A 12,889-nucleotide genomic window follows, 5' to 3' on the forward strand; every position below is an offset into this window, starting at 1 on the left:
TCCTGTTTTTTCCAACTCCACTTGATTAAAATCCACTTGTTTTACAAGCCAAACAGTGAGCCAATAAGGATTTAGTAACCTAAAAAGTGGTATGGGCATGAATGATTATGACTACCCCAGCTGACTTTTTATTCTTACCAGGAGTATACATTCGGGTACTGTCGTTTAGCAAAATAAAGGTGCCCAACCTATCCAAATGGGTTTCCTGAAAAAAGGCAATGCCTGCCTTTTGGCATTTTAATTCTTGTAAGACCAGTTTACGTTTAAAATTCAGGCTCTTAACATTAAGCAATTTTAACCTAACCATTAGGTATAGTTAGAGAAAAAGAGTGCAAAACTATTACTATATAAGTAGGACAGCATAACCTGAGCATCCTCCAGAGGTTCAAAAAAGGGGAGCAGAGAGGAGAGACCAATGCACAGGGGAAAACCTAAAAGAAAACAAAAACAAACAAACAAAACAGACAAAACAATGTAGTAGCTGAACCATTTCGGTGGGGATCACATCCTTTTCCAAAGGTCTATCTGGAAGCAGTGTGACAGAGACCAAAAAGAAAGGTGAACAAGGAGGAGATCCTAATGCGGGGCATAGGAGGAGTCCAGGCGACAAAAATAGCGCCCATCAGTGGACGAGGGGCTCCAGAGGGAGGCAGCTGGCATGGTCAAATAGAGTCCACATGAAATATTCAGAGAACTCAAGTATGTGGCGTTCCCATGAGAACCATTTCTTGTGGGGCTGTCGTGTGATGCGTGCTTTCACTTGTGAGCTTCTTGCCATCTCTCGCTGGAGCCGCTGGAGAAAAAGGGAAGAGGGTCCCATCCTGTAAATGTTGGACAGGGTATTAAAAGATTCATACAAAAGCATGGTAGATCTTCGGGTTGCTTGAGAATCACCGAACTGCCATCCAAGCGAGTCATCATGCTGAAGGGGAACCCCCATCGGTGAGGGGTCAGCAATGGTTGAAGAGCATGGCGTAGTTTAAGCGTAGACCAGGAGACATTAGGATAAACTGGTACTTGCACACCATTAAACTCAAGAGTTCTCATATTTATTGCTATGTTCATGATTTATTCTTTCAGGCTATAATCTTGCAATCTGCATTTCACATCCTGTGGTCTGGCTGGGGGGCCGGGTGGTCTCAAGGCTCTATGCACTCTATCAAACCATGTGATTTCAGTAGGATGCCCCAGGATGTTAGTAAAAGTTGGATCACCAGAGGTCAGACTGTTCAGTAGCTTCCAGAGGACCTTGTACTCTAAAATTGTTGCCCCTAGATCTGTTTTCAAGGTCTTCAAGATGAAGTTTAGGATCTCTGATTGTAGAGGCCTGGTCTTGGAGTTGCAGAACCTGAGTTTTAGTACCCTGTAGATCATCAGCAACTGTATCCACCCTTCTGGGCAAATTTTGGAGATCTGTGCGTAGTGTATGGATTTCTGCTTTGCACGTTGCTTGAACCTCTTGTAACCTGGTAGGGAAGTGTCGTACATAGGCTTATCATGATTGGTGATTTACAGGTAAGGTGATCATCAGAACAGCATCACAGGGGTTCTGGTGGCTGTAGAGTAAAGTGCTAGTGCCTGTGGTGGGTATATTGCCCTGAGGCGCCATTGCCCAGAGGGGAGTGGGTGAAAGTGACAGGACCCTTACTCTGCACACCCATGGAGGATGGTGTAGGGGAGCAATTAGAGGGACTCTCCATTGAAGCGGGTAGAGGAGGCCTTGCAGGGCTGCTTTTTGATCCAGTAACAGCAGAGGAGTAAGTAAGTTGAGCTGCAGAGGGATTAGGAGGATGATCCACAACACTGCTATCAGCAGCACTTCTAGTGGTGATAAACGAGGGAACTTCATGATAGACTGATCTGCCTGTGCTTACAGGAGAGCCTGGAGATCTCGGGGAATCCCCCGCGCAGATCCCACCGGGTGTGTAAAAATTTGGCATCCTCTATTGTAGCAGGGCTGTGCTCTGTAACGATCGCCGGCATGAGAAGCGAAGGAGTCGGGTGAGAAGAGAGACAATCAGATCGTGCAGGAGAATGATCCTCCTCATAGGAAGACGCCATGTGGTCCATGGTCCAACGCCATCTTCAGATCATGAGTCTGGTCGGCCGATTCAGGGGTATGAATGTGGCGTAGGGCAGCCTGGGATGCTGGAATTAGTTCCAGAGGTAGGAGTGGACTTTTGCCTCCGTTGTTTGCACATCTCGCAAGTGGTTCTGCCCGGTTTGACTGCTTGCTAGATCGGCTGGTTCAGGAGCGCCTCTAACATGTGGCCATTCATTTGGCCGTCCAGGCCATGCCCCATGACATGTTTATTCTATCCAGTGGAGTCGCTTGCAACAGCAAAGGCAATCAAGAAATTTGTTATCTGTCCTTTGCTCTGCAGTTTGCAGCATCACTTGCTGCAAGTTAGATAGGGGGACTGGCACCTGGTGAGCACTGGCATGGACCAGGGCCTTAACATGGTACAGTATTCTGATTTACCAAACTTTCCTAGGCTTGATGGAGATTCAGTTATGATTATGTTATAACACTGAAATGTCAGAATTGTGAAACCTAAATACACTCAATGTAGATTCTAAGTACAGGACATTTTCAGCAAAGATAAGGTAAATATTCAATTTTAGGAAGTGTTAGGAGTTACCTTAGACTGGTAGCATTCTTTTGTGCATTTTAAGAATGTACAAGATGTTGTAAACTAAAACCTTAGCCTAACTCTCTCCAAATGAGTATTTAGGAATTACTTTGGAGGGATTCCAGCATCTATAAGTACATTGTGAAATAAAATGCAAGTGCAGGAAGACACAAAAAAGACTTATTCAGAATTAGGGGGACAAGAATGGATACAGTGTTAGATCAACAAACGAATATCAAGTATGAATTTGAAGCCCATTGTACAGGAATTACCTGCTCTTTGTTTAGATATCAGTAAACATTTCACAGAAATAATGCCATGTTATCAAATTTTTAACCTTTGTTGATTCAAGATGAAATAATGTCAATGTATGGAAATTATATCATCCACCTCTGGTCAATCCAGATGGCTGAAGATGCCGAAATGGGAAGGTAAGTAAAAAAATTTTAGCAGCAATAAGGTAGCTTGCATATGTAGCAAAGCTTGAGGGGATGTGAATACAGTGGACTTTAACTCTGCTTTATTTATCAGGATATAACAATAAACATTAATTGATTGATATGTCTGAAGATAAAATAAAAACAGCAGTGTACCTGGGGGAGGCAACTCAAGTTTCATTTTCCTTAGCTCAGCCATTGATGTCTGTAATTGTTCAACCACAATGTCATCCTCATAGCTCAAAGAACAGGCAATCTTCTCTTGGAGAAATTCTCGAAGGTCCTCCATTGACATTTTCAACAAGCGTTCTATGCACACACAACAGAGATACAATTTAGAGGTTCTATTCAGCAACAGATGTCCAAACACATTGGGGGTAAACTCCCTGATACTACACCCCATAACAATGGCAGTCAAGGTTTACAGATATGAAGTAGAAAATACAATTGGGGTGGTTACACAATGGCGGAGTACGCAGGGCGCAGTGAGAGCTCCACTACTGTCAGGGCGATTTAATAGACACAGCCGGCTTTATCAGACCCCACCGCACCACTTTACCTGATGTCAAAGTCCCAGAGGTCCAAGGGAACAAAGAAAATGGCTGGCCGGTTGAGCTTGCTCAAGTTTTTCCCGCTTGAGCAGCCTAAGCCTGCAGCAGCGGCCCCAGCCAAGATGGCGTTGACACATGGTTCTGCCTCACACCATGCGGACGGAGGGGATGCAGATCTGGAGACATCCCCGTCTAATCCACCGCACAGTGCGGGCTCTTCCTCTGTCTCCTCACCATCAGCACCGCGGCTAACGGCACGGTCATCGGCCAGATCAGCCTACCCTGATCATCCACACTTACCTGTTGATCTGCAGGCACTCCTTCACTTTATTCTCACAAAGAAAGACATAGATTCCTTTGCCCAGCGTGTGTTGAAGTGTTAGGAAGGAGTTAGAATCTCTTAAGCAGCATATCCTGACCATAGATGGATGATTAACTCACTGACTAAGAGGTCTATTTTATTATACAGGGCCAAATGCCAAATTGCGTTCATACAAGAAACTCCAGAATAGATTTTTTTTCTCATATCCCATAATTTGATCCCACTGGTCCCATCTTCAAGATTGAGTACAAAATGTTTTTCAGACCATGCCCCTATAACTATCACAGTCTCTGCTAAATTTAATGTGGCTAAGGCTGCCACCTGGAGACTTAATGATCTACTGCTGGAGACGCCGGAGTTCTCAGAAAGGCTAGGCAATGAGATTCAGTGGTTCTTCTCATCAAATAAAGATTCGACTGAAAATCCATTTTTCATATATGGGAGGCTCACAAAAGCTATATAAGGGACCTGCTTATACAGCGAGGCAGCAGATTAAAAAGGCAAAGGATGGAAAAGTTGAATTCCCTTTTGATAGAACTACATCAACTGGAAACTCAACATAAAAGCCAGCATAGCTATCCCTTAGAGGCCAAATTGCTAGTTATCCATAAACAAATTAACGACCTGTACCACAGCAAAGCTAAATCCCAACTTCTCCACTGCAAAAGATATTATTACGAACACAGAGGCCATTGTGGGAAAGCATTAGCAAGGGCACTAAAGGATGAACAGGCCTTGATGTATATCCCCAGCATCAAAGATACAGCGGATAGGCTTGTGTATGCTAACTCTGACATTGCTTGCTAAAAGTCTTTTCATACCTTTTATCACAGTCTCTACAATCTGTATCCGGTAGTCAACAGGACTCAAGGTGATTCTAAATTAGCCAGTATCATACACTATTTGGATCAATCTGAGCTCCCTAAAATACCATCAGAATCCCAAGAATTTTTGGATAAACCAATCACTTTAGAAGAGCTCAAAGTGGTTTTGAGTGAGACTAGAAAATGAGATTTCAGAAATGCCAATAGATACTCTGGTCTGGTCTCCCACCGCGGCTAAAGCTAAATTGTCTAAGCATTTGCTACTGGGTCCTACCTTAGCGTCAGTCTCAAAATATTTTCAAGCATATAAGGTTTCAGCATTCCCATCTCCATCATTCCTGATACTGGGTCACATTGATTTTCCGTCAGGAAGTTTAGACCTGGGATTCCGATCGTGGCACTTTAAAGGGATCTATAGACCCAGACATTTTACCGGCGAAGATGCGTGGTCCTCCTTAGTAGAGTTACAAGCTGAACATGATTTACCAGTGCCGAGTAACCTACTTTATTAGATCCCTCCCCCCTTCAGCTCAGTTTAGCCACCCGCTACTGCCCCTGTATCTCCCAAATGTGTGTAAGGGGTATCTTATCATGTGCGTATCACAGTCTCATCTTGATGTTGACAGAGGACACCCCGCCTTTTGTGACAAAGTGGGAGGAGGAACTGGGTCTTAAATTTACAGATCAGCAACAGGAGATGATGCTACATTATGGTCACAAAGCCTCAGTTTCCAATAAGTATCAGGAAATAAATTACAGACTGGATACCAAATGTTATAGGATGCCAGTTAAGTTAGTGAAGATTTACCCCCATGTAGATGTAAAGTCTTGGAGATGCAAAGCAACTCCCGGTACTTTACTTCATATATTTTGGAACTGTCCAAGACTTGCACCCTTTTGGGAAGCAGTCGCAAAACTCACGTATGACCTTACATCAATAGATATTGAGGGTAAGCCTGAACTGGTGCTGTTGCACGTCTCTAACATGACAAGGAAACGTTACAAATCCTCACTACTACGGCATCTATTGAATGTGGCTAAGGCATACATTCCCTCATGTTGGAAAAGCCAAACACTGCCCTCAAATGGTCAGTGGCTGGGAAGGGTGACAGATATATATTGAATGAAGGATATGATGTCCACAGACTAAGGGTCTTCCGAAAAATGTACCCAAAGCTGGTTCTACTGGATTCAGTTCATTACTACCTCTGACTTAATTTCCCTGGTCATCAGTCATCATAAGGTTAGTTAGTCTAGTTAGACTTAGGGCCCAATTTATGAAAGCTCTCCAAGGCTGGAGGAGAGGATACACTTTTATCAGTGAAGCTGGGTGATCCAGCAAACCTGGAATGGATCTGGTCAAGAATCCAAAACATGAGAGGGGCGCGGCTACGCAATGGACGAGTGAGCAGGGCACAGTGTGATCTCCCCGGCTGCCAGGAATTTTTATGCAGTCATAATCGGCTTCTTCAAACCTCAAGGCGATCCCTTACCCATGTCTAAGTCCAGGAAGCCAGGAAGTCCAGGGGAGCAAAGAAAGCAGCTGACAGTCCCTCTCTGCTAAAGTATTTCCCTGCGGAGCAGCCTGAGTCCAGTGAGTCCTCACCAGACAAGATGGCCCCTGCCCCTGCAGCTGCCTCACACCACGAAGACGGAAAAGAAGTGGAGCTGGATACATCTTCATCTCAGCCTTCGGTTAGTGCAGGCTTCTCTTGTCTCCTCTTTACATCCTCCAACACTGACAGCAGTCTCACAGGGAGGATTTCTCCCCCCCTCCCTCCCAGCTGCAGGGTGATCTGCAGGGTGATCTGCAGGCTTTCCTCCACTTCATCCCCACCAAGGATGAATTGTCTTCCTTAGTCCAGCGTGTTGACGGGTCTGTAAAGTAACAGCTGGATACATTTCAGCAACATATTGTATCTTTTGAAGGGAAAGTTACCTCACTAGAAACTACCTCATCACAAGCACTCTCCAGGATCCCAGCACTGGAGTCTTCGCAAACACAAGTACAATCTATACTGTCCAATTTGTCGCTTAGGATTGATGTCCAGGAAAATAGGGGCCGTCACAATAACTTAAGGCTAAGAGGTATCCCTGAAGCCACAACAAATGCAGACTTACAATCAACAATGCAAACCATACCTAATTTGACCTTAGACCAGTCCATTGGGGAACATATTGAACTTGACTGAGTACATAGAATGGGTTCAAGACGAGGGGGCAACAGTGACAGGCCTAGCAATGTCATATGTAGAGTGTATTTCTTTGTTCTTAAAGAGCAGATTACCAGAAAAGCTTGGCAAAAGGGTCCAAATCATTTTGATGGAGCGCAAATCCGTATCTACCCTGATGTGTCCGGTCACACCCTGAGTATGCCTCGCATATTGAGACCTCTGCTAGATGTCATTATGGATCACAGAGTCTCGTACAGATGGGGGACCCTCTACACACCACCTCCAAAGTCTATGCGTCAAGTTTCTCCAGGAGAAGAGCAAGACCAGCAACGCCAACTGTCGCAAGGGCACGCATTTCTCCAGCGTCCTCTGAGTTGTGATCAATTCCCTATGCTCACCTGTCTTGTTTACTGGTTGGTTCAGGCTGGTTCTCACATTATTATTCTGTTTACCTCCAAACCCTACCGCTAATGACTTTTTGGACACCACTGTCCTATTTGTTTTATATCTGAGGTCTTGGGCTGTGCTGTTCAGCCATGGAAACATTCTTCACTCTCTGGAAATTGTTTTTTTTTTGTTTTCGCCAAACGCAAGAGCCAAGCGCACATGAGATCCAACACTAGCATATCCGAGTGGAGACTTTTGCTTTTGGGACACTTACGGCATCTTCCAGCCCAAGGGGGACTAGGACTGAACCTGATGCCCAAGGAGAAGACGAGTATAACAAATGTTTGCTGCTTATTGCACTGAAATGACTTGTACCACATTTGTGCCGGATTATATTGTTATATGGACCCGGTTGGCAGTATTGCTAACTGTGGACCATATATCGCTATGTGGTTACACTTATCCCCCCAGTCAATTTTTATTCCATGCATAAACTGGTCAAATCTGTTGGTTTTCTAGGTTTACCACCTGATCACTCAGAGAGGGGTTACTACATGCTATGTGTTATCTTATTCTCTACATAGATGTATACCACACCTGTAGGTTGTTATTTCATTGGTTGCGATGTAATCATACACCCCCCCCCCCCTTTTTTTCTTTTTTTTTTCCTTTGTGCCATTTTTAGGTAGTGTGCTGGGAAATTTGATTTGATTGGCCTTCTTTGTTTTTCATAGACCCTCCTGGCGACCGTAGCTGAGTTCGCTGCTTAGATTTCCGCTGCCTACTTCACCCCCATCAGGCTTGTCTGCCCCTTATAGCGGTCAGACCCTTATTGCACTTCGTGCAGGTCCTAGTACTCCACTGGGCCCTATAGGTACTCCTCTAACCCCCCCCCCCGTTATCTCAGTCTCTAAAGAGTGCTGAAACCGCTGTAACCCCCCCCCCCCCCCCCGCCCGCCCCGTTACCCTCTCTTGTTTGTATTGTTATATTGCTATAGCACAGGTACTTACCCTAAGTGGCACATAACACGGTTCTTGTTATGAAAGTTAGGATATTATCACTCAATGCAAAAGGACTTAACTCTCCGACCAGGAGGTCCATTCTACTAAACAATCTCCATAGGGCTAAATGCCATATAGCGTTTATACAAGAGACGCATTTCCGTCAAGATAGATGCTTATCATAGTCCCTCGCCGGATTCTAAATCTAGAGGGGTTAGTATCCTGATAGCAAGAACTATCCCCTGGGAACTAAGTGCTGTTAAGACTGACCCAAATGTTAGATTTACCCTAGTGCAAGGGAAAATAGGCTCACAGGAGTTCACCTTAGTGAACTTATATCAGGCCAACATCAATCAAATTGCATTTTTAGACAAAGCTCTCACTATAGTGGAAGAATTTAAGGTTGGCACAATTATCATGGGTGAAGACTTTACCACTGCGCTGCATCCACAAGCGGACATGTCCAGAGGACGTTCCCATCTACCTCTCTCGTTCCATAAACAACTCAAAACGCTTCTCCATGATCATCAGTTGGTTGATGTTTGGAGGATTCATCACCCCACCACCAAAAATTATACCTTTTATTCGTCGGCCCACAAGTCTTACTCTAGAATAGACTATTTTCTTGTATCCCACCAATCCCTTCCTCAAATACAATCTTCAGATATCGGTGTCATCTCATTTCGGATCATGCCCCCATATCTATTACGATAAAGGTTACCCACACTGTGGAGACTTGCCACCTGGAGACTTAATGATGTGCTGCTGTAATTCTCAGCGAACCTGAGAGAGGAAATTAAATCTTTCTTCTCAATCAATAAAGATTCCACAGAGAACCCATTCCATGTATGGGAAGCCCATAAGTGATACATCAGGGGCCTCCTTGTCCAACAGGGAAGCAGGTTGAAAAGACAGAGGTTAAAGAAACTTAACTCCCTTCTGCTCAGTTACCGAGCGTTCGTAAGCAAATTAATGACCTGTACTGTAGTAAAGCTAAGTCCCAATTCCTGAAGTGCCGTCATTATTATTATGAACATTCAGGGCACTGCGGGAGAGCACTGGCTAATGCGATTAAGGAGAAACAGGCCATGATGTACATTCCCAGTATCAAAGACGCAGCAGATAATGTGGTGCACACTAACTCTGACATTGCCCAATCCTTCAGATCTTTTTATCACCTTCTTTACAATCCCTCCCCAGGCTCTGGTGATGGTCAGGGGGATCCCGGCTTACCCTGAGCTATAAATTATCTTGAACAGTCAGGGCTTCCTCAGGTGTCAGCCTATACTAGTGCTGTACTGGATCTGGCAATCACCTTTGCAGAGCTCCAATCAGCCGTATCCTGAGTGGCTTCGGGAAAGGCACCGGGCCCGGACGGGTTCACCCTGACCTACTATAAGAAATATTTGGATACTCTGGGCCCCCACCTAGTTAACACTTATAACGCCATAGCCCAGGGACATCTGCCACTGTCCAACACACTGTCAGCGCACATTTCAATAATACTGAAGCCTGGTAAAGACAAAATAATTGGCCCTGACTAGAAGATTTTTTTCTGCACTGTGAAGCCAGAGATAATACGATCAGAACGCTGAACGTTATTGATTTTGTCCACTCAAAAAGAATACCTTTGCTGCTCCTATCTACGGATGCGGAAAAGGCGTTCGCAGTTCCTTCAGGCGGCGTTGCAACATCTGGGTCTTCCTGAGCCTCTCCAGCGGTGGATTAAAGCATTATACACTGTGCCATCAGCAAGAACTAGAGTCAATAGAGAATTGTCTAAGGTCTTTGATATTTCAAATGAAACGAGACAGGACTGCCCTCTTTCACCGCTTCTTTTCATTCTTACTATAGAACCATTTCTGCGTAATAATCGTTCCAATGTACATATAAAAGGTGTCAAAATAGGTCGAGTGGAGCACAAAGTCGCTGCCTACGCAGATGATCTGCCCTTTTACCTCTGTTCACCACATATACCTGTCCCAAATTTACTCACGGAATTGGACAAATACGCTGAAGTATCAAACTACCAAATTAACTTACAGAAATCAGAAGCCTTAAATGTGTCCATTCCCCAGGAAGAATGCAGGATCATATCTGCTAACTTTCCATTTAAATGGGCTACATCCTCAATAACATACCTGGGTACCCAGTTTCCTGCCAAGTTTGCAAATGTGGTTGAGCTGAATTTCATCCCATTGCTTAATCAAATCAGTAGAGACCTTCATAGATGGAGGCAGAAAACTTGAACCTGGTTTGGGAGGTGCAATATTCTAAAAATTATCATAATGCCTCGAATTGCTGCACCTTCTCCTCGCCCTCCCGGTAGAGTTCCTCTACACACATTCACTGCCTTCAAGGCTGAATTTTATAGGTTTATCTGGTTCCCGAACACCCCTAGATTAAGCTCAAAGATACTCAGAATACCTAAAGTGCATAGAGGCATAACGTTCCCCGACCCAGTATTTTATCATATTAGAGAAAGTGTAAGGAACTTACCCGCCCTGCGAGCCTGCGGTGTCCCTGGGGTTCCCAGCCACAGAGGGAGACCCCTCAGTAGCAAGCAGCATAACCAAGGCTGCTCCTCTGCTCACAGCTTGTCTGCCTCTGCAGGCGGAGGGATCCGCCCTGGACTAATTACTGATCAGCCAGGCAGCAGCCCTTGCATCCCTTTGAATGTGGTTCCTGCTCCCAGCACTGTGCAAGTGCAAAGTAGTGCACGTCCTAGGGGTACTGTGGGAAGAGGTGCGCGTGTTACCATGCGTCCCTCTTGTACCCCCCGAGGGCGTGGCACTCGGCTGCTTCGCCCCAGGGCGGGACATAGTTAGTTTGAATTCCCTGCGGCCAATCAGCTGCAGGGGATTTACTCCCATCAGACAGTGCCAGGTGGCTCAAGGTGATTGGTCATCCTGGCTATTTAAGGAGAGCCTGTCCATCACCCCATTGCCCGCTATAGCCTCTGTTAACACAGTGTGCTTGGGTGTGTCTCTATGTGGTTTAAAGTTTATCTGTTTGTCATTACCTTAGTGACCTGGTCTGAAACTCACCTTGCTTGAACTCTGCCAGCCCTGACCTCGGATTGTTACTGACCATTCTGCTTGCTGCCTGCCCTGACTTCGGATTGTTCTTGACCTGCATTTGCCTTATCCTCCTGTACTTCGCTTTATTGGACTTAACCCTTGCTGTGCTGTATGATATTGAATAAAGCCTGATTTAAGGGTATCTGGAGTTGGTCGTGGTTTGTGTGCCCAGGCGCATTACAGAAAGCTTTGGGTTATGCTGGAAAATGAGATTTCAGATGTTCGCTGGAGACAGCGGCCTGAGCTCCAGCATTGGCCAAGGCTAAATTGTCCAAACACTCCTTGATAGGCCCTTCATTGGCAGCAATTACCAAATATGTCCACTCCCATGGAGTCCAGTCTTTTCCATCTCCGCTATCCCCGATCTTAGGTCACCCTGATTTCCCTACTGGAAACACAGATCCTGTATTCCGCATTTGGCGCTCTAAAGAGATCTACAGAGCAAAACATTTCCTAAGAAACAATGACTGGATCCCCCTTGTCGAATTGCAAACTGAATATGATCTGCCAGAATTAAACGTATGGCGTACTATCCAACTGAGGTATTTTACAAGATCCCTTCGTCCTCCCACTCAATTTATTCGTCCGCTTCTTCCTTTGGAGATACAAGGTGTTTCTCAATCTGGCCTGATGGGCACCTTGTATTGTGCTTATCACATCCTTATCTCCATGTTCTCTGATGAAACGCCACCTTTTCTGATGAAGTGGGAGGAGGAATTGGGTCGTACATTTACAGCTCAGCAGAGGGAGATGATGTTACACTTTGGCCACAAAGCCTTAGTCTGTAACAAATACCAAGAAATTAATTATAAAGTGGTTACCAGATAGTACAGGACACCTGTTCAGTTGGCGAAAATGTACACTCAGGTTGACCCCACCTGTTGGAGATGTAAGAGGGCCTGTGGCACTCAACTACATTTATTTTGGGAATGCCCAAAATTGGCAACTTTTTGGGAAGCTGTAGCAAAACTTACCCAAGACCTCACTTCCATTGACCTACGTGGTAAACCTAAAATGGTGTTGTTACATATCACTGACATGTCCAAAAAACGCTTTAAGACATCTTTGCTGAGACATTTATTAAATGCTGCTAAAGCAGGCATTCACTCTAATTGAAAAAGTGAACCACTGCAGTACCTGTGCTACCCCCTCCCCCTACCCGTGCCCCCTTTATTTTTTCTCATCTTCCCCCACCCTTGTTTTTTATCCACCATTGTACTGTTCTTTGATTGAACTGTTTATTTTTTACTGTGGACAAATACTACACTGTTATTTTTTTTCTGTACCTGGTTATGTCTCAATAAAAAGTTATATTTAAAAAAAAAAAGAATCTAAAACATTTGGTAGAAAATAGCACATGATTTTGAAGAAATCCATTCCAGCTTTGCCAGATCACCAGCTTGACTGATGAAAGTGTGTCCTCTCTATCCTTGGAGAGCAATCATAAATTTGGCCATTAGACTTTTGGATTTGTAACTA

At 44.8% G+C, this 12,889-nt stretch overlaps 1 protein-coding gene across 6 annotated transcripts in view; it reads right to left on the reverse strand.

The window, feature by feature from the left end:
- Positions 1 to 12,889, reverse strand: part of LOC140337582 (uncharacterized) — a 186,491-nt gene that overhangs the window by 15,152 nt on the left and 158,450 nt on the right. For all 6 annotated transcript variants that reach the window (XM_072421296.1, XM_072421292.1, XM_072421293.1 and 3 more), the window contains one exon: positions 3,227 to 3,379. In XM_072421296.1, coding sequence (XP_072277397.1) covers positions 3,227 to 3,379 — 153 coding nt within the window. The remainder of the gene's footprint in view (positions 1 to 3,226; positions 3,380 to 12,889) is intronic.

This window comes from Pyxicephalus adspersus, chromosome 9, assembly GCF_032062135.1.
Source record: "Pyxicephalus adspersus chromosome 9, UCB_Pads_2.0, whole genome shotgun sequence".
NCBI lineage: Eukaryota > Metazoa > Chordata > Amphibia > Anura > Pyxicephalidae > Pyxicephalus > Pyxicephalus adspersus.